Raw genomic sequence first — 21,539 nt, 5'->3', positions numbered from 1 at the left:
AGCTGTCCCCTTGTCTGACAAAGTCAGTTCCACATGTCTCCAAAACTAACCCACTGCCAGCCAAATCTGAGCCCATCATTTGTACATCGGTAGCATCTCTGTGATAACATATTTAAGAAAGGGTAAAACCTGCTGTGCAACAGCAGCTGTGGGAGATGGGAGAGAATAGGTGAAACAGCCCTACAGACACTAAGGTCAGCGAAGGAGGAGGAGGTGCTCCAGGCGCTGGAGCAGAGATTCTCCTGCAGCCCACGGTGTAGGCCATGGTGAGGCAGGTTGTCCCCTGTGGAGGTCCACAGTGGAGCAAGATGTGAGCTAGGGAAAGAAGCACCAGGAGGGATGGAGGTGAGCTGATCCTCTTTTTCATGAGTTAGCAGACAGAATTAAGTTAATGAAATGTAAGATGACAGTCCCTCCCTGGGGGAGGGAACTGCGCAATGAGAGGAGCTCGCAAAAGGGGAGTCCCTAACGAAGAGCTTTTGCTAGCCCTTGTGTTACATTTTCTCAGAAGTTTATTCTCTCTTTCTTAAGGGGCAAAGCAAGCAAACAAAAGTTGTTTGTGCACATGGCTATTGCTGCACCCAGGAGTTTCTTTACAGGAACAACCCAACTGGATGGAGCGCGATGCCTCTGTACATGCCACCCTTTGCTCGGCCAGTGCGTGGCAAGCTGGCAGGCGAGATTCTCAGAAAACCGGCTCGCGGAAGCCGCTGGGCGCTCCTCCTATCCTCCTCCTGCTTCGCTGATAAGAAATGGCTGGCCCTGCGGGTGCAGAGAAGACGTGCAGCTGCGGGCTGACGCGGGTCTAAAAATATAAGCACCTCATTTTGGCGCCTCACTCCTTCCATGCTCTGGAAACCCAGCCCTCCTCTGCTCCGGGCCCAGGATGTGGAAAACCAAGCGGAAACAATGGTGGTAAGAAAGCGTCAGGGAGAAGCTCAGGTTTTTGAAGGCCTCAGTCTCCACAAGAAGATGGCTGGGGGGCGGGGGAGGGGGCACGACGCTGAGGGAAGACATGAAAACTACCCGTTATGAACCGTCCCCCGCTGCCCGCGTCCGACAGAGCCCCCTGGGACTCGGCTGCTGGTTGCGGAGCAGCCAAGAGAGGTGACAAAAATGCCATCCCGGGGGGCGAGGCGGCGGGACGGGCCCGACCGGGCGCGGCGGTGCAAGGCCGCAAACCGCGACAGCCTGGGGGGGTCTGGGGAGCGGAACGGACTCTAGGAGTGCGCATGCGCCCTGCAGGGCAGCGCTCCCACCCCCCCCCGGGCTCCGCCCCAGGGTCGGCTGCTCGGATTGGCCAGCGGCGGGGGGGAGCGCTGCGTGCGTCACTGCCGCCCGCCGCGCTCACTGGCTGCGGAGCGGCGCGGGGATGCCGGGGCGAGAGGCAGAGGTAGCGACAGTGACGCGCCGTTGGGACGTCGGTTACCGGCCGTTGTGGCCGGGCCCTTCTCGCCCGCTCTGCTGAGGAGAGCCCGGCGGCAGCGCCCGGCTGGGAGGCGGCGGCGGGGGGGCTCGCTGCGCCCTTTCCCCTCCTCCGCCGTGCCCCCGCGGCCGCCCGGCTTTTGGGAGGCGGCCCTCGGGGGCAGCCTGAGGGACGGGCGGGAGGCGCGGGCTCTGCCCCGAAAGGCGGCAGCGAACTGCGGGGCTGCTCCGGGCGGTGGGAGGGCGGTCGCTGCAGCGCGGCCCGAGGGTCGTAAAGGGTTTTTAGAGGGGTCCGAAAGTCGGCGGTGGAAGGCAGCCATGCGCAGCTCACCGCGAAAGGCACATTAGCGGCTTTCGAGCGGCCCTCCAGAAACCACCGTGCTGCGAAAGCCTTCTCTGATGTGATTCTGCTCCAGCGGGGGTAAAAACTCGTTCTTCATTAACAAAACACCATTGTGTATTTTAATAAGAAAATCTCCACCTTGCTGTGTGGCTTGCGCCTCCTGCCATATCATCTGAGAAGTGCTGGGAGGTGGCAGCTGGTGTGGATAGGAAAACCAGACCTTAGCGGAGCAGGCCGTGCTGTGCTTTGGGTGCATTTGAGCTGAGTTTGGGTGGTGAGCAGTTTTAAGGGAGACCTAGTGCCCGTGGCAGCTGGGGACCTTGGTGAGCAACGGGAAAGAAGGATTGGAGGCACTTCTAGCACAGTGCCGAGCAGAAGTGGATGGGATTGGGCCTAAGGCACAGGTAGCTGGTGGGAAGGGGGCACCCGTTTCCTTTAATGTGGCAAATGGTTACCAAATGGCTGCTAATATGTTTCATAGAATACCAGGTCAAAAGGGACCTCAGGGATCATCTGGTCCAACCTTTGACATTCAGAAAACTCTTCAACCACTGAATTGCAAGAAGATTCTGGAACAATCTCCCAGGAAAGACAGAGGGACCAAAACCCACAAATAAAACTTGATTGGGCTCTAAGAAGGTCTGAAAAAGTTTCTTGAGCCCTGAGCAGCAGTCCTTAGCTAGTCTTCCTTTCCTATAACAAGTGATATATCACCTGCTATATTTCCTCTTGTGCCATTCTTAATTAAATGGGAATTTAAAGTTCTCTTCTTCTTCTAGATGCATCCAGTTTTAAAGGCGTTTGTGTGTGGTTCCATCAGTGGGACTTGCTCCACACTCCTTTTCCAACCCCTTGACTTGCTGAAGACCCGCCTGCAAACTCTGCAGCCTGCTGTGAATGGGTGAGAGTGGAGATGTATATGCATGGGGGAGGGGGGGTGAGGGTGCTCCACCATAGGTTTCTGCCTGATTTGCTGGATGGGACTCAGACTCCAGGGTTGTAATTCAGATGCTGAAAGTCTTTCTGAAATAGTGGGTTTATTTTTATAGCATGGAGAAAGACTTCTGTTTTGCTCCAGAAGAGAGAAAATGGCTGCTTTTGTAAACACTACTTCAATAACATGTATCCGGAACGTTTGTCTGTATGCGTCTGAGAGACTGGTGTTTGCTGGAGTGGCCACCATGCAGTTTCACGGGGTGTCCTCTGCCTGAAAAATCATATGTGGTTGCCACATAACCTGTCCACGTGTGCTGCTGCTCCCATATGTCTGGTGTAGTCAGCTATGACTACTGCTGCTAACAAAGGGTGTGAGCAACTAAAGACGCTAATGAGAGAGGCTTGGAGGCCTCTAACATGTTATAAGTGGAGGGAAAGCAGAATGTGATAGTGAAGCCCTGTAATGAGTGACTCAGGAAAGCAGGCTGGGTCTAGAAGGAGAACCTCTGAGGCGCTGGGGTGATGCACAGAGATACAAGTAGAAGGGGGTGGCTGTAGAGTATGTCTGCTAGAAAGCATAAGCAGGTCATCTCTGCCATTCCGGTCTTGTCTTCCTTTCAGGTCTGGTCGTGCTGGGATGGTAACACTGCTCTTTAGGGTTGTTCGTACGGAGAGTCTTCTGGGGCTCTGGAAGGGTGTCTCTCCGGTAAGTGGCTGTTTTAACCCTGCCTTCTAAAAATAAATGCATAAATAAACCTATTGTTTATTACTGTCTGTGGACTGGATTTAAATAGCCAGCTCTTGTACAGTTATTAATGATACCATGTGATTTAGATGGTTAAATCCTATTTTAAGGAGTTAATGTTGTGAATTCCACTGATTAGGTCATAGCAGTCACTGTGGATTTGCAGTCCTGAGCAGCTGAACACTTGAATACCATTGCAAATGTGGGGTGGCAAGTGCACCAACCTCATTTTCTTTTGGAATATCTTTTTCCTAGAAAACTGCAGTTGAGAAATATATTAAATCCTGACATAATTGGAATCAATTGGCTTTCAATGCTGTAAATGATTTTTACCTTGTCTTCTTTCCTCAGCATGTTAGCTGAGGAAATATCGCTAAAGTTGTTTTTTTTTTTTTCTTTTGTTTTGGTTCAAAGTTTCCTGTCAAGTTAAATGTTCTCTGAAATGTTCTGTAATACATTTTGTCTTATGTGTGCTTTTTCTTTCTTCGTCTGCTTCTGTTCCTTCTGAAGTCCTTTGCAAGATGTATTCCTGGGGTTGGGATTTACTTCAGCACTTTGTACACGATGAAGCAAAAGTTTTTAGTGGACCGTTCACCCACAGCCCTGGAGTCTGTCTTTCTGGGTGCCACCGCACGTGCAGTATCTGGGATTTGCATGTTGCCAGTGACTGTAGTGAAGACCCGATATGAGGTGAGTATTACCACCTAATTAGTTCCTTGTTAATGTTGTCGCACCGTTTCCTCACGATGAAAAGATTCTTTCATCTGGAGAGGGTTGCTGCCACTTGAGTACAGTCAGGGATGTAGTCCTGATTTCATCCTTGTTCACGCATTGTGCAGGAAAAGCCATGCACTAATTTTTAGGCAAGGAATGTAAGATGAAACAGAATTGACCCTGAGATTTTTAAATTTCAGTTGCATGCAATGTGTCTTTCTTATTTTACTTTCTTGAAAGGTTGTTTTAAAGGCTGAGGTAGGTGGAACCCAGTTTTTGCTTTGGGCTGTCCTCTGTGCTTCCATCTCAGGCATCACATGGAGCGTATACTAACTTGTTTGGACAGGGTGGCCTTGGGGTGTATGTAGGGCACGTGGGTAACTGACAGTTGTCTACCCTCACAGAGTGGAAGATTTGGCTATGGGAGTGTATATGGAGCTCTGAAGAATATCTATCAGACGGAAGGGGCTCGTGGCATGTTCAGTGGGCTCACTGCAACGCTGCTGAGGGATGCACCGTTTTCTGGGATCTACCTGATGTTCTACACACAGACCAAAAACTTCACACCTCAGGGTAAGGCTGAACATTGGAAGCTGTAATGGGACATGTTTCTTTTCTTGCATTTTGCCCTGCAGTTGACTGCTTGCACGCTCTGCTTATTGTCCTCTACCTCAAGTAGTTAAATTAGTCTCTTGTAGGGCTTTAGGTGGGACATTCACATTGTCCTGTGGAGAGCTGCAGACCTATAGCTGAGGTAAGAGCAGAAATGGAAATTGGCCCTAAATTGATTGTCTTTATTAAGATTGATGCATAAGATGGGTTAGTGAACAGTTGAAAGAGAGCATATGTTCAGCTGTCCTTTCTGTTGCTAGTTGTCTTGTATGCTGATCAGTTTCCACTAACCTGGGGTTTCTCTAATGTTAGAAGTGGCTGGGGCAACACTTGCACAATATTAACATCTCTGGTCTCTGTCAAATTCGGTTCCCCAGCCAGTGAGGCTTCTTAATAGTGCTAACTTTTGACTTGTAGCCACTTTTCCCCTTGAAACGTTTCCCTACCCTGCGTGGATTTTAACTTAGACCCCGATGTTGATTCAATCATTCAGTAGCTTTTCACTTTGTCACGCAGCATGAATATTCCTGGTCCGTTTTGTGTCTGAGTGCATTCCCTTTGCTCTGTTGCAGACCGGCTAGATCCAGTGCTCATACCCTTGCTGAATTTTGGCTGTGGGATCTTTGCGGGAATCTTGGCCTCACTGGCAACACAGCCTGCTGATGTCATCAAAACACACATGCAGCTGTCCCCCCAAAAGTACCGCAGGACAAGCCAGGCCATTGCCTTCATCTACAAGGTGAGGTGAATCCCTTCTGCTGTCTCCTCACCCGAAGCACAGCTATGATAAGAAAGTTGTTGCCTTTTAAAGGAGGTGAACAAATGTGACTACTGGATGTGCTTTTGTAGTCAGGCTAATCAGCATTTCTAGAAGCTGAGGTGAGTCATGCTGTGGGAGACTGAGGCTGAATCTCTTGTCACTGGTTTATGTGTGGATTTGTTCGGTAATAACTGGAAAGTACGCTGGTTGACGGTCTGAAAGCAGTCAGAGGCTGAACTCCATTTGTTGCTTTTTCTTGTAATTAGAGAGGCTGTTGTCACTATTCTGATGTGTTTCTTGCTCTTCTTGAATGGATTGCAAGGTAGTGAACTTGCTCCACGGTTGTTCTTGCTGTTCTCATCTGTTTTCACAAAATTACAGATGATGGGGAACTGGAGAGCAAGCTCAGAGTACTGGAGCACAAAGGTGGCATATTCCAGCAAGTGTCTCTCCACACAGGCCTGCCTTATGTTTCAGGCTGGTGAATGATTTCACTTCAGTTCTGTCTGTTATGTATTGATTCTTACACTGGTGGTGATGGAAAGTGCTTAGCTTATTTCATCTTAACTTCGTTTCAGCTTAGCTTAGTATGTAGACTTGGAGGAGCTGTACTTAGAGTTGCCGCTGCCTGTGGTTTATCAGTGTAGGCACATCCGTGATTACCACACTGGGGCAAAGGGTTTTTTAGTATGTAGCGTGAAATGCCAGTTTCAGTTAGAAGCCAGCTACAAAACAATTCTTTGCCCTTTGGACACTAAAAGAGAAATAAATGCCCAGATCCATATCACAGGAATGGGACGGAGATGTACTCAAAGCTCACCTTTCCCTTCCTGCCTTCAAAAGGGCAGATCTTGACACGTTTGTCTTTGTTTCCGTGTTGAACTCTGTTCCTAAGCAGGAATCTTTATTTGTGCATGTATTTTTTTTCGTGCATGGTACATTTGTCTCATATCAGAATGGTTTTTTTACTTCAGTACTTACAAATCTCAGTTTTTACAGAATAGTTAAGTGACTTTTGTAAATACGAAACTCTAAACCAAGGACAAGTAATTTTCCTGAAATGTCTCGAAACCATTACGCCCTCACCTTCTCTTTGTTGGGCTTGAGTGTGGCTTTCCCCATCCTGGCATCCCCTTCTCCACTCACTGCTCTTCTTCCTTTCTTGGGTAGCCCTACAATTGCACAGTGCTACGGGTTCTTCCTAAACATTAAACGCTATGTAAGCCTGTGTCTTTCAGAAACTGGTCTGGGATCTGAGCTGAAATATATCCTGTGCTGTTCCATGTAATAAATGATGCGAAATTAAAACACTACAGGCAGATTATGATGGATTGCTGTTTATTTATCTCCTTTTGCAGGACTTTGGGTTGGTCGGCTTTTTCCGAGGTGGTGTGCCCCGTGCGCTCAGGCGGACTCTGATGGCAGCAATGGCATGGACAGTGTATGAACAGATGATGGAAAAAATGGGCTTGAAATCTTGACTGACTCGCACAAGAAATAACCAGCTTCACTCCTTCTCTTGCTTGGTGAGACCAGTTGGCACTAGGAAGTTCCCAGTTCCGCAGAGGAGTAAGCCTTGCTCATCTGGGAGGAAGAAAGCCCTTCTGACACAGGGGATTAGACCTTTTGGCACATAGAGGAAAGAAGGATCCGATCTTTGCATCATTTGACCAATGCATTCCAGAAGGACTGCACCTGCAGACTGCCATGGGAAATGGCAGGGTTTCTACAGCCTGGTAACTACGCTGAGAGAAAAGCCCCTTTTAAAAATAGCTCCGTGCTCACCACCTTTACTCAATGAGACATTGCTGAGCAAAAGTGTTTGAGGAGAAAACAGGGATTGCAGAACCCGCCAGCCTGTTCCTTGCTGGTCTAGCCAATAAGGCCACAATGACCCACTGTCTGATGTAGATCCTCCTTCTACGTATGCTTTGTTCTCACAGGGGAACGTTGCAGGCCATGGTGGGAGGCTGGATGCGTCTCTTAATGCTTATATTGCAGGAGTGCGTGGAAGAGAGATGAAGTGCTAACGGAAAGCTAGGAACACAGTCTCTGTTGTCACTTTTGTACTGTGCGTGATAGCAGAGAAGCTAACTGGAACCTCCTTGCTGTGTCATGTGTTATTATGTAATTGAGCATCTTAAGACTCTTGAAATGTTCTTCTGCCTCTACAGCAGTGTTTGCACAGGAATTAAGAAGCATAAGGCACTTTAGAGTTGATTGCTACCAAAGTTCTACTTGTTCTCTGAAAAACATTTTTCCTGCTGGTCTGGCTGTGTCAGGAACACTCAGTATTTTTTTTTTTTTATCCAGTTGTACTAGAAACTTATTTGCTTCCTGTTATTCACTTGTTAATCCTGGATCAACACCCTCAGTGTGAGCTGCTCCTTAGATGTAGGTTTTAGCACCAAAGCTCATAAATGTGTAATGGAAGCAGATACAGGTACTGATACTTCAGATTTCCCTTAAAAGCTGCTGCTGATTGCATGTGGAGTGTCTTTGGGTTTGCTCTTTTCTGTAAGCTTTCTTCAAAGTTTGAGACCTGTGAGTGTTTGGTAGGGAACTTTTTCTTTGGGCTCCACACAGACCCTTCAGTTTCCCAGCTGATCGTTTTCTCTTAGGAGGTAGTCCATATTTCAGTATTCCTGAGTTTAGTCTTAGAGATAAATATACTTTTTTTCATCCACTGTGCCTTCTTCCTCATTCCTACTTTGTTACAAAGACTTCGTAGTGTGTGCCATCCAAACTTGGGTGCAGCCTGCTCCCCTCTTCACTTGTGCCTCTGTGCTGGCTGGCTGGGTTGGGACTCTTGCAGCTCCATTGGTGTTGCCACAAAGCTGGGCATAGAAGTGTGCATCCTCTTCTGTAGTGTGCCTTGCAGAAAACATAGCTTTGGCATTTATTTTCTTAAATATCTAGGGATATTACAATTCACTTTAGAAGCAGAGCAGATGACTCTAAATATGAAGACGTGACACTGTAGCTGTACGAAAAATCGGTACTATGTACCTGTTGTTCATAGAATTTAAAGTGTAATTTGCACAATCACTGCCTGCCCTGGCAACCTCCTGAGCACAAGAGTAGAGGGGACGTGGGTTGTAAAAGATATTCTTTACCAGATTCCAACTCCAAGAAGGTTTGATGACTGACGTGCAAGTAAAGTCTGAGTAAAGTGTAAGGGGACAGGCTGGAGAGTTGGAAGGTGTGCATGTTTTTAGCCTCAGCCCATCTGCGAGGGGAGAGTGGTGCTAGGCAGTGCAGGAGTCTCCAAGAATGGTGGTGGAGGGTCCCATGTGCCCATGTGTGTATATTAATAATAGAGCACTGCATCAAATCATTCCACATTGTGACTGACAAGCTGTCAGATTCCCTCTGCTGCTTCTCACTGTCAGGCATGTGGGCACATCATTTGCCAAATCACAAATGTGAAGAATTGTTCCTTTCTTTTGCTGTCCCTTCTACCCTTAGTGACGTGAACTCGTGAGGGTGCATGAAACAGTGGTAACTGCTCGTCCTGCTGTTTGTTATCCTGAGCACTACTGGCACACGGAGCTGGAGAACCAAGTCTGGGATTGCTGACTGGATGGAATAAGGTGGCAATTATGAGAGTTACCTCATATGTCTTTTACTTCCCTATGCATGGGATCAAACCAACTTATTATACTGGAAGGCTGAATTTATTTGGGGCTTTCGTAATGTGGTGAGTTGGATCTATTATTCATCCTTGGCTGTGGCAGTCAAGGGCCAATATATAATGTTGCCTTCAAGGTGTTCTATGAATATTTTTGTTCCTGATTTAGCAATGGCAAAGAAGTGTGCAACTTGTGCAGACAGAAACTCTAGGCTCTTAAAAATGAGGCAAGCGAGCAAAGAATGCCAGGTGATGAATGAAGTTACATACTCATCAGAAACCTAAAATGCGGGAACACCTCAGTTGCTTTTATGCCCTATGCTCCTGCCTGGTCAAGTAACAAAGGAAGAACTAGAGAATCTATTCTGGTGTGCCAGTGTTTTAAAGTCTAACAATTTATTTATTATTTTTTTTTAAGCCTGGATTCAGGCCTAAAGCAGTGTTAGCTTTTCCTTTGGGAAAGTTCTTCCATTCCCCTTACTTTGTGGAGAATAAGGAGGCTCTTTGTTGTTGCAGTAGAGTGAAAAACTACATGCTTCAGTGCTTTAGACTTGTGAATTCTCCTGGGCACCTCTGAGTTTAAGAAATGGAGAATCTAAACTGCACTGTTTCATCAACCCTTGGTGCTGCAAATCCAAAAACTTCTCTACATGTGAGCTGGGGCGAGTGAGTTTTGCAGTGCAAGTTTGTTTTTCTTATTTCTTGTGTCAGGTCTCTCTTATATGGGGGAAGGGAAAGCCTGAAGTTCTGTTTCAGTGTCTTCTGAAAGCTGTATCACATAGGTAGGCACGAGACTATTTCTCAACTCTGATCATTACCATCCTTCCCCCTTTTCCCCCCTTCAAAAACATTCTGTTTCTGAAGTGGTTTACTGAAGTTACTTCTTGATGGCTGTAGCAAGTCAAGAAAAACAAATGTGTGGACTTGAAGTTTTGATATATTGCCCTTGAGGTTGTCTGTTTCTAATTAATGACAAATGGTCACTGTACAACCTAAATGCAATGTAAATCAAAAGATCTGGATGCAGGTGCTTAACCACCTATCTGCATCGTGCCAGCAATTCAACACTAACAATCCTATTAGATAATAATTTACAAAGCCATCTTAGCTGGCATTCCAGAGAAGGTTGTGTGATCCCTTCTGTATATGGCAGGATGGCAGTCGGATTCCTTTTGGAATGACCTCCGAGGCTGGCAGTACGCTACTAGTGAATGTGCATTGCCCCTGCAACCCTGGTGTAAGAACACAGCTGTTAACATATTGAGGCAGTCAGTATTTAAGTGGAGTGTAAGGACACAAGAGAAATAGTCTGATTATTTATGCTTCAGAAACTTTTCGTTTCCATTATTCCTGTGCTGATAATTATTATTTTTTTTTCCTTGCACTGTTTAAACAGAACTGGAGCTTTGGAACATCACACAGGTTTGAGCATTGTGAGTGTTTATGTGTCTATATAAAATATTTATGTGAGAAGGTGTATTATATGTTTCTATTAAAAACTGCCAAAATCAAGCATGTCATGTCGTCAGTGTTTCTTAAAATAAAGCAATCAAACCCACAAGGGATGGGATGGATAGAGGCTTAAGAAAACAAAAGAATTTTCCCAAGAGAACAGGACTATTGGATGAGTTCAGGGTCCATACAAGGCAATGCATATTCTCTCTTTTACGGGGTGTAACATACACAGGCTGTGCTCGTACAACGTAAATCAGCTTTACTTAAATGGAAAAAAAACCTCAGAATCTTGTCTTTTTCACAGCTTTAATGGAAAAAACACAGAATCTTGCCTTTTTCACAGCTTCCCCTGCCTGCCTGCCTGCTGTGCGTAAAGACTGATGGAAACTGAATCTCTGTACCAGCTGTGAAATACCTGCCTTTAGGACAGTGGGGTTTTGAGCACTCTGGGGAGAGACTGGTTTTAATCTCCTGCCAGCCAGGTCTTTGCTACTCAGGCAGTCGGATCTCAGCAGGGGACCCGAAATTGTGCCTGGGACTTCATTCTCTGCTGAGAGGTGCAGTACACGGTGACTCTGGGTTGCTGAGATCTCCTCTTGCTGTCACAGCATGCTCCTGGGATTCAGTGGGAGGCAGGTTGCGCTAAGCAAAACATCAGTACTGTTGATAGTGAGATGTACATCTTCCAGATGTGAAGATCCCAAACCTCTCCTCTATTTTCAGATGTTGCCTAGATGATGCATTCCTATATGGAGCAATTTTCACGACAAATTGTGTGTAACAGACTTACCAGGCAGTCCTGCTGTGCAGCTGTGTGCCAGCTGGACCCCAGCTGCTTGTGGAGGTACCTGATACCAAATTAGGCTGGTGATAGTGCCTTTTCTTAAACGCAGGGTTCCCCAGAGCTCTCCTGCTGCCTTGGAGAACCACCTCCACCCCAGCTGTGAGAAGAGATAGCAGACAGGCTCCCTAACCCTCTTGGGTGGTGGAGGGTGAGAAAGATAGAAAAGGAAGAGTTTAAAGGCACTGTCCTTGTAATAAAACACTGAACTACAGATCTCCCTTTTCCCAGGCAAATGCTGTGCTTGCTTTGTTATTTTTAATGTATTATGTGACATGCGTGATCACCGACACCAGTGCTGTGCAGAAGATATTCCTCATCTCACACACACACACGCATATATATGTGTACTTTTGCAAAACCAGTGTGGAGCTCTTGAATATGCTTACCCCTTCTGGCATTGCTTCTGGTTTCAAAGTATTGAGCTACTACTATCGAGTATTTACTACATTCACTGTTTCTTAATTTCCAATTTAACCACTATAGAATGCTTTGGGAGATTTTATCATAATGCATTAAGGAATTTTAGTAAAAATGACCAAAAAAACCCTCAGAGTTAAAATGACACCCCCACAACTTCTGTGACAGATATCGGGCAATTCTAACTTTGTAGAACTAGAAAGAAGAAGGGAATAGATTTGCTGAAGTATGTTTCGCCAAAACATGAAAGAAATAACAAACATTTGAAACGCAAGCCAAGATGGTATTTACAAAGAAGCTGGTATTGTGCAGTTTCTCTGGAGGTGGGTCAATCTCCATGGGTGTGCTGTTCCCCGCAACTGTAGGATGCATCTCTCCAGGGGCTCTTGCAAGGATTTCACCGATCGCTGTTGGTGACTGACAGTAGTTGGCACAACAGAAGTAGGAACATCACTATTCTTCACATTCAAGCTCATTACACTTAATATCAGTTTCCAATATCTTTGTGATCAGATATGGTGTCTGAGGTGTCAGAAGTTTCTCTCAGTTAAGGAATATTTTGAAGCCGACTCAACTTTTAAAAAATGATGCTACACTTCATATAATGATGTAACCAAGTTCAGTGTGAACAGTGGCAGGAGAGACATGTTCTAAAATACACAGTAAGACAGATACACTCCTACCTGAGGGACATGTTCATTAGCGACAGATTTATTTTAAACTATCTCAGCACACAGTTAAAAAATAAAACAAACTTGCAGGTTGCTTAAGAAAATAATTAGGAATACTTTACTGTCAAGCTTTAGCATGGCTCTTCCAAGCCCCTCGTGGGCTGTGCAGCTCATGGTCTACCAGAAAGGACCGAAACTCTAACAACAAGAAATAAGATGTGGTGCTTACGGACACGGTTTAGTGGTGGACTTGGCGGTGCTAGGTTAACGGTTGGACTTGATGATCTTCAAGGTCTTTTCCAACCTAAACAATTCTATGATTCTATGATCAGAGATTCCAGAGGAGTCTGGAATGCTTACCAGCGGCACTCCTTTGATAACATTTTATTTTCTGCAATACTCATTACTGAACTTTGTTATGTTCAAACGCACTTTTAACACCATTGTTTTTTGATTAAGCAGGAGACCTCTCCAGACTAAAACCCTTGCACACGCTATGGTAACACCACCACCCCCGCTCTTCTCACCCCTCCAAGCTAATATTCACATCCTGCTCCCATTAGCAGATGCATGTTGTACATGGCCACAAAAGGTCATCTCTCACTGTCATCTTACCAAAGCACGCTTACCAGGGTGCAACACAAGTCCATCATCTGTTAGGTACCTCTGTAATAGTTCATGTTCTTGCCGAGAGCCCATTTACTAAGTTTCGTTTAACCTGCTTTTGTCACCACCACGTGGCAAATGTGTGAATTGTTCTCTCCGAAGAATATTCTACAACTGGTCTGGTAATCTTGCTAATTAAGATCATCTAACAAGCACACAAAAGACAAGAACAGTGTGAGAGCCAGCTCCTGACAACTTGCAGGTTGAAGTTTTGCGGGAATGATGGAAAGTGGCTGACAGTAAATGCACAAACCGCTGCTCACCAAAGCAGATCAAGGTCTCATTTGACAGGAAAAAAGCACATCGGTGAGCTGATGTTGTAACCTGCTACTTAAATAATCTCCTTGGTGTGGTTTAACCCCAGCTAACAACTAAGCACCACACAGCTGCATCCCCGGTGGGATGGGGCAGAGAATTGGAAGGGTAAAAGTGAGAAAAACTCATTGGTTGAGATAAAGATGGTTTAATGAGTAAAGCCATGCACGCAAGCAAAGCAAAACAAGGAATTAATTCACAGCTTCCCATTGGCAGGCAGGTGTTCAGCCATCTCCAGGAATGCAGGGCTCCATCACGTTTAACGGTTACTTGGGAAGGCAAAACGCCATAATTCTGTACATCCCCTATTCTTTCTTCTTCCCCCAGCTTTATATGCTGAGCATGACGTCACATGGCATGGCACATCCCGCTGGTCAGCTGGGGACAGCTGTCCTGGCTGTGTCCCCTCCCAGCTTCTTGTGCACCCCCAGCCTACTCGCCAGCTGGGTGGTGTGAGGAGCAGAGAAGGCCTTGACTCTACGTAGGTGCTGCTCAGCCAGAACCAGAACATCCCTGTGTTCTCAACACTGTTTCCAGCACAAATCCAAACCGCAGCCCCGTACTACCTACTAATTAGGTACCTAAATTAACTCTACACCTGCCAAACCCAGCACAGCTCCTCTGGAGCAACTGGGCGCGCAACTGTTGCTGTCAGGAGGCTCCATGCCCAGCCACGCTGCCATAGCTATATTGGGTTAAAATAGTCGAGAGAAAACTAAAGGAGCACTGTTATGAGAAAGACACGGACACGAATTACGACTGGCAGAAGGCCCTGACAAATATCACCGCTTTCCTTTTTCTTAACAACCCCCGCTCCCAGGCCTGTGTCGGACGTGACAGAGGGGAGGCGAAAGATGACGGAACACATGAAACCTGACCACTTTCCGCTGCTTTTTAAACTAAACTAACAAAAATCAGACACGACACGCCCCCCCGCGGGGACAATCACGGCGCCGGCGCCGCCGCAGGACGGAGAATTGGCGCGCTCACCGCCGGCCCCGCCCCCCTTAGCCCCGCCCTTCCCGCCGCTCCCCATTGGCCGGCGAGGCTATATATAGACGTCACGCGGTAATCCCTTCCCTTTCCGCCCCGGCCTCCACACGGCGTTGTCAGTGTAAGTCCGGGCCGCCGCCTCGGGGAACGGGGAGGGGATCTGGGGCGGCGGCGGCGGCGGCGGCGGGGCCTGTGGGTCTCTGCGCGCCCCTCCGCCCCCCTTCGCCGTGCCGGACCCAGCCGAGCCGCGGGGAAAGGCCAGGGCCTGTCGGGTGTTGGGGGGGAGGAAGAGGGCGGCCGGCGCGGCCAAGATGGCGGCTGGGGCTGCTGGCGGCCCTCGTGTGGCGGAGGGAGCTCGGAATCCCCGCCCGGCTGAGCCGCCTGCTTGTGCCCGCAGGTTCCCTGTCGTCGCTTCCCAAGGGAAACCCCACAATGTCCGGAGGTCTCGATGTCCTGCAGATGAAGGAGGAGGATGTCCTCAAGTTCCTCGCTGCCGGGACCCATTTGGGAGGCACCAACCTTGACTTCCAGATGGAACAGTATATTTACAAAAGGAAAAGCGATGGTAAACCTGTAGGATGGGTAGTCCTGGGTGGGCACCAGGGATTTTGCGGGAACAGCTGCGGAAAGCAGGAAGGTGCTAATGCTTGAGCTCCCTAGCAGTTCCTCCATGGCCTGAAAGGTGCAGACGCCTTAAGTGGTTGAATCATGTTACTTGGAGAAGTAGGACGAAGTACGGATTTTAGAAGTTGGTAAATCAGTCACAGCTGGACGTGGGCACTCCTGATAGTTCTTGACTATAGTAATAAAATTGTTTTAATATCTCACTAGTGATTTCTGGTGCTTGTTTGCATTGTTCCTCAATCTGAGCTGCACCCTATTAAAAGATGAGAGAAGCTCAACATGATCCGTCAGTGTGCGCTCGCAGCCCAGGCAGCCAGCCATGTCCTGGGCTGCATCAAAAGAAGAGTGGCCAGCAGGTCAAGGGAGGTGATTCTGCCCCTCTGCTCTCGTGAGACCCCACCTGCAGTACTGCATGCAGGTCTGGAGCCCTCATCACAAGAAGGCTGTGGACCTGTTAGAGCAGGTCCAGAGGAGTGCCTTGAAGATGATCAGAGGGCAGGAACACCTATGCTATGAGGACAGGCTGAGAGAGCTGGGGTTGTTCAGCCTGGAGAAGAGAAGACACCAGGGAAACCTTATAGCAGCCTTCCAGTACCTGAAGGGGGCCTACAAGAAAGCTGTGGCGGAACTTTTTACAAGGGCATGTAGTAATAGGACTAGGGGTAACAGCTTCAAACTAGAAGAGGGTAGATTTAGATTAGATCTCAGGAAGAAATTTTTCACTATCAGGGTGGTGAGATACAGGCTGGAACAGGTTGCCCAGGGAAGTTGTGGGTGCTCCATCCCTGGAGGCTGGATGGGGCTTTGAGCAGCCTGGTCTAGTGGGAGGTGTCCCTGCCCATGGCAGGGGGGTTGGAACTAGATTATCTTTAAAGTCCCTTCCAACCTAAAACTTTTCTATGACTAAAACTTATACCAGGCCGTGGTTCATGTTGATAGGTGCTGAAAGTATGCTACATTAAAACCATATGGGAGGACTTACCTTGGAATAGCTTTCCACTGACTAGAATTTTGGAGTAACCACAGCCATGTGACAAGTTCAGTATTAGAAGAGTGCTGTCCTGTTTTAGGATCTTGTATTTGCTGATTTCCCTAAAGCCTTTTGTCATCAATAGGTATTTACATCATCAATCTGAAGAGGACCTGGGAAAAGCTCCTCCTGGCAGCCCGTGCCATTGTTGCCATTGAGAACCCAGCTGATGTGAGCGTCATTTCTTCTAGAAATACTGGACAGGTATGGACATTTGTTGATCACGAGGCTTGCAGTCTTGGGAGGACTCTCTTGCCATGCGTCATTGCTTGCCAGTGGCAGCTTGATGGTAAAAGGAAGTAACACAAATTTTGACTGTAGGAACACTTTTTTGGAAGCATGTTTCTTGTGTTGCACTTGCAGCTTAGAAGAGATCAGTTGAAACCCACCCCCCATTTCCATAGTTTCAGTGGGTTGGATAACTTGTTTTTCTTTCGTATCCTCCTTTGGGTACTTCCTGTTGGATTTCTGGCGTATTAGTGGTGAGTCCCCTAGTGGCCCCCCTCCCAATAATTCTGTGAGTCATTGGCACTGCTTTTTGGGGACAATAAGCACCTGATACCAAAGTTTTCAAAGAAATCATTTACTCTGTTATTAAGCAAGGTATAGTAACTAGTATATTGTTAATTTTGTCTCTAGACTTTCAGCAAAAAAATTCTGCCATAGAAGGCAAACACCACCTTTAAATAAAACCTAATTGGCCACTGAAGTTTATCTCTGACCTTAGTTTCTTTGAAGTAATGCAGGTGGTGCTGCAAAATATAGGAAGACTATGTATGACATGGGGTGGATTTGCAGAGGAAAAGCTTGGGTTCCTCTGGACTTGACCTGCACACTGTTAAAGCTTGATGCTGAGGTCAGTTCCTGGCCAGTGAGCTCTCAAGTGTCGGAAGTGTGCTACAGCAAACTGATGGCAGGGTTTTCGCTAACACCAGGAGAGGGGCTCCCTCTATGAACGGAGTTTGATAGTAGGCCCTGCCACATGCCCAATGGGCTGATGCCTGAGAAGTTGAAGGCTGTTGCAAGTAAGAACTGCCAAATGCAATTTTAATGGATACAGCTACGGTTTGTGCTTATTTATGATTGGGCTTTTCCTGTGGTTCCTGAAGTTATGCTACTGGATAAGGAAAGGATGTAGAAATAATGGAAGAAAATTGTCTTTGCTTTTTTCATAAGCTGTTTGTTTTATCCCCCCTTTCATGATCTCATTATGAGACTTTGGAGTAGAGCTTGTAGAGCTTTCAACTAAGTTCAGAGGAAAAAAAGGGTTTTTTTTTTTTTGGTCTGTATCCTGACTGCTTGCATTGCTGGTGGATATCTTTTTAACTCTTGGTGTCCGTGTAGCTATTTTTAAAAGCATTTTTATTTTGTGTCCTTCTGAATGCAGAGCTGTTGGTGAGCCCTGATTTCACAGGAGTTGAAGTAAATTCAGTTAAATTTCCTGGGTGTTCACTGACAGCATACCTGGGTGACTGGGTTGAAATGCAGTTTTCCTGCTTCACCTTTGCTGTGGTCCATTTTGCAGCGTGCTGTTCTGAAGTTTGCTGCAGCTACTGGGGCTACTCCTATTGCTGGACGTTTCACCCCTGGTACCTTCACAAATCAGATCCAAGCAGCTTTCCGTGAGCCACGACTCCTGGTTGTTACGGACCCCCGGGCTGATCATCAGCCACTGACAGAGGCATCTTATGTCAACATCCCCACCATTGCTCTGTGCAACACCGACTCCCCGCTGCGCTATGTGGACATTGCTATTCCTTGCAACAATAAGGTAACAGCTTTGTTGTAGCATTCAAAGCTGCTTCCTCCAAAGCATGCCCTAGGTGTCAAGATGGATGCTTTCTGCAGGGGAGGGTTGGCTTGTATCTCATGTGTCTTCTGGGGTGAGGGCTAATCAAGGCCTCTTGCAAGCTAGCAGGTTGGTGGGGAGGAGGATGTGAGCTGCACACAGTTGGAACTTGGAGCTGAGGCCGGTTTCTGGCCAAGGAACTCTCAAGTGTAGGATGTGTGCTATAGTAACCTGGCAGGACTTTTCACTGACCCCAGGAGGGTCTTTGTGGCCCAATGAGTGGATTTTGGTAATCAAGCTTGCCACAGTTTATGAGTATGAATGAAAGATAAAGTTATCTGATGAAAAAACTGCACTGAAACATTGCCTTGCGAGAAACCACCTGATAGGTAAGGTCTGGGGAGATGGGAAACTATCTTTGATCTCTGTCTAGATGTTGTCATTCACCAAAACTAATGTCAGCCAAATTTGAGCATGTGTGTAAGGTTTGCTCATTTAGTCAAGTTTTCTGTTTCTTTTAGTATATGTGATGAGCATAATCCCCATCTTTTGGACAAGATTCGTGTGGGGTCGTGAGCAGTATGAAACTCCGTAGCTGGATAATTGCTTCAGGCTATGTTGTATGCAGCAAATTCAGATGCTGGTGATGAAAGTGTGCTGCCATTTCTGCAGAGACCTGAAAATGTCACTGGGAACTCTAAAAGTTGCCCTTTCCTGTGTCCAAGTACATAAGTCTGGGCATTGTCAAGTAATGCATTTCCCTTGCCCAAGCAAGAACATTGGATTGAGTGCAAATAAGTCTTTTTCTCTTTTAAAGAAAAAAGGTATTTTCAAAGGTTTAGCTTTACAGGAAGTCTTACTTTCTCTTCTGTTCCAGGGAGCCCATTCAGTGGGTCTGATGTGGTGGATGCTGGCTCGGGAGGTCCTGCGCATGCGTGGCACCATCTCCCGTGAGCACCCATGGGAAGTCATGCCTGACTTGTACTTCTACAGGGATCCCGAGGAGGTAGGAGACCTCAGGAAGGAAGTGTGGCTGTGTGAGATGTCCTCCTTGTGCTCCTGCCCTGTGGTCCTGTGTGCCTGCTGTTGAGGACAGGTTTTGCCAATATAATGATTGCACTTCACAGTTAGGGTGGTGATTTGTTAGTCTTGTTATTGCTTGGTGCATATTGTCTGGTATGTGATAGTGTGAGGGTGGTGAGGTGTTCCTGGTGGGAGACTTAAGCTCCTCTCTTCTGTTGCAGATCGAAAAGGAGGAGCAGGCTGCTGCTGAGAAAGCAGTTACGAAGGAGGAGTTCCAGACAGAATGGACGGCCCCAGCTCCTGAATTCACTGCTCCTCCTCAGCCTGAGGTTGCAGATTGGTCTGAGGGAGTGCAGGTCCCGTCTGTGCCCATCCAGCAGTTCCCCACCGGTCAGTTTGGGGGGTGCCTGTGGGGAGTGGGGGTATGTGTTGTAGTGGGTGGGAAGAGCTGGGGTGTGTTAAACGTTGTTTTTGTAATTGCAGAGGACTGGAGCGCCCAGCCTGCCACCGAGGACTGGTCAGCAGCTCCCACAGCCCAGGCTACTGAGTGGGTCGGCACTGCCACGGAGTGGTCATAATTTCAGTCCCGCTGTACTGCGAGAGAAATAAAGACTGGTTTAATATACACCGTGCATGCTACTGCTTTTTTAGAACTTGTTGGCAGGTGAAATACGTGGGTAGCATGGGGCACAGTCCTTGGCCAAGGGGTGGGAGGGTCTGCAAACCGCTGTTTCACCCTGTTGGGTGGAGTTGGGGGCTGTAGGCTGCTGCCTGCCCTCCCCAGGGAGTTACAGCACCATCCTGAGGTGGCGTTCCCATTTCCGGCCTTCCTTGGCTCCGCGCCTGCTGCTTTCGTGGCGGCTCACTGTTTGCTGTCAGAAGGCGAGGGTGGACATCACAGGGTGATGTCTGGGGTGGAGCTGCTTTTCCTGCCAGGGCCAGTGGGCGGATGAATCTCTGCTTACCCCAGACAGGTGCGCTCCATCGCCCCCATCCAGGGTTTCACTGGTTTGCAGGGTGAGGTGGTCCCAGGTGCGGGTGGGAGTCGTGGCCTGGCTGTGTGGCGTGGAGAGCCCTTGAGCTGGCAGCTGCTCCTGTGGTGAAACCCCCGTTCTAGCATCAGTGTTACTGATTTCTGCCTCAAAAATACTGCAGTAATCCTCAAAAAAAGGTTAATTCATCTGCTTTTAGCTATTTTGAGGATTATAGGATTTCTGTGATTAATAGCAGTAATGGGAGGCAGACTCTTCACCAAGAGAAACAGGTTTTGTTGGAAATGGAGAAGTGTTCAGATTGGATCCCCTTTTCCATGTTGCTGTGGTCTCACTAGTCTTTCTAACTTCAGCCATGACAATCAGCCTGTAAAGAATGTATTAACTTTGTTGTCCTGTAGCACGTGTACTTGTTTGCTTTTACTGTAAGATGCATATTAACAGTAAAAAACCCTAAAGTAAGCTATGTGTATTGCACAATATCTGTGCAAGGAAGCTGATCTTTTTTCCTGGTGTCTTTACCTATTAAATGTAAGGCAGCTAAAGATATATTAATTATTAACAGCATTTAGCCCAGAGGTATGTGAGCACTTTACTATTTGGCTTTGAAAGGGCCCTTTCCATTCTGTTCCGTGCGCTGTGTTTTTCAGATGTGTCATTCTGGCACATCCTCAAGTCCTCTGCTTTCCAGCACCCAGCGGTGGGAGGCCTCTTCCTGCCACCTGGGGTCTGGCACCACCTGTCACCCTTCAGCGTGGGGGGAGAGCCTGTTGGCTTTGGGACTCTGGGGTGGGTGCCGTGGCTGGACCAGGGACAGCCTGTACAGCAGCTGCTGATTCGCTCCCCAGCTCCGAGATTGCCCAAAATAACTTGTTGCCCTGGTCTTTTTTTTTCCACCCTTCCACAGTAAAACTTTCCAAACTCGGAGCACAGTTTTACCCCTCTGTAGTTTGAATCCCTGCTATTGCTGTTTCACCGTTGTCCCTTTTTTTTTTGTCTGTTTTGTAACCTCCTTCATGTGAATATGTTCCAGGTACTGAGAATATGGTAATCACCAGACAGCTCCTGTGTAGGTGATGGGGCTGTTTTAAATCAACCATAGCTGCACCCGAGTACTTGTTACTGAAACATTTCTGGTGTATAATTGTTTTCATCTGAGGGTTTCCTCAAGTCTCACTTTGGCTTTTGTGGTAAGCATCTTTTTTAGGCCCAAGGACTGCCAGTAAGAAGTGGATCCATGCAGCCTGGGAAAAGATAGCCAGGAGCCGGATCTCTGCATGTGGATTCAGAATTACCTTTCTGGGATAACTGAGGTGGGGCAGGAGAGCTCATTTGACTGGAGCCCTGCAGGGGAGATGAATAGCAGCCCTTTAGAAAAGCAGGCAGCCTTGGCTGCAGCGGCAGAGGGCACGTTGCAGGAAGGTTGTTCCTCAGCATGCCTGGGGCACAGGGGAGGAGAGGTCTCAGCACGGGGCTGGAGGCAGCAGCAGAGACGTGGCAGGAGATCTTGCATCTGTGAGAGCTTCCCATGTGACAAATACCTTGCGTATATGA

The 21,539-nt window shown here is 47.5% G+C and overlaps 2 protein-coding genes and 2 non-coding genes across 6 annotated transcripts; all 4 read left to right on the top strand.

Annotated features, from left to right (window-relative positions):
- The first annotated feature begins 740 nt into the window (after positions 1-740).
- SLC25A38 (solute carrier family 25 member 38) lies at positions 741-10,678 on the top strand. 3 transcript variants are annotated; one of them, XM_063325390.1, is made up of 7 exons: positions 741-915; positions 2,548-2,669; positions 3,326-3,410; positions 3,960-4,139; positions 4,568-4,736; positions 5,348-5,514; positions 6,894-10,678. In XM_063325390.1, the coding sequence occupies exons 1-7, from the start codon at positions 847-849 to the stop codon at positions 7,014-7,016; spliced, it is 915 nt and encodes a 304-aa protein (XP_063181460.1). In that variant the 5' UTR covers positions 741-846; the 3' UTR covers positions 7,017-10,678. The 3 variants fall into 3 exon arrangements, with proteins under 3 accessions (XP_063181460.1, XP_063181461.1, XP_063181462.1); XM_063325391.1 differs by lacking the exon at positions 741-915 and adding an exon at positions 1,339-1,393; XM_063325392.1 differs by lacking the exon at positions 741-915 and adding an exon at positions 1,404-1,846.
- Positions 10,679-14,594: 3,916 nt separating this feature from the next.
- RPSA (ribosomal protein SA) lies at positions 14,595-19,618 on the top strand. Its single transcript, XM_063325389.1, has 7 exons — positions 14,595-14,648; positions 14,925-15,092; positions 16,267-16,385; positions 17,707-17,952; positions 18,848-18,976; positions 19,215-19,383; positions 19,477-19,618. The coding sequence occupies exons 2-7, from the start codon at positions 14,960-14,962 to the stop codon at positions 19,569-19,571; spliced, it is 891 nt and encodes a 296-aa protein (XP_063181459.1). The 5' UTR covers positions 14,595-14,648; positions 14,925-14,959; the 3' UTR covers positions 19,572-19,618.
- LOC134512379 (small nucleolar RNA SNORA62/SNORA6 family) lies at positions 17,009-17,167 on the top strand. Its single transcript, XR_010070113.1, has one exon. It is a non-coding gene; the product is annotated as a small nucleolar RNA SNORA62/SNORA6 family (small nucleolar RNA).
- LOC134512358 (small nucleolar RNA SNORA62/SNORA6 family) lies at positions 18,122-18,280 on the top strand. Its single transcript, XR_010070094.1, has one exon. It is a non-coding gene; the product is annotated as a small nucleolar RNA SNORA62/SNORA6 family (small nucleolar RNA).
- Positions 19,619-21,539: the final 1,921 nt, after the last annotated feature.

The sequence above is a fragment of the Chroicocephalus ridibundus genome, chromosome 2 (genome assembly GCF_963924245.1).
Source record: "Chroicocephalus ridibundus chromosome 2, bChrRid1.1, whole genome shotgun sequence".
NCBI classification, from domain to species: Eukaryota; Metazoa; Chordata; class Aves; order Charadriiformes; family Laridae; genus Chroicocephalus; species Chroicocephalus ridibundus.
This window is presented reverse-complemented; position numbering and strand designations above follow the sequence as displayed.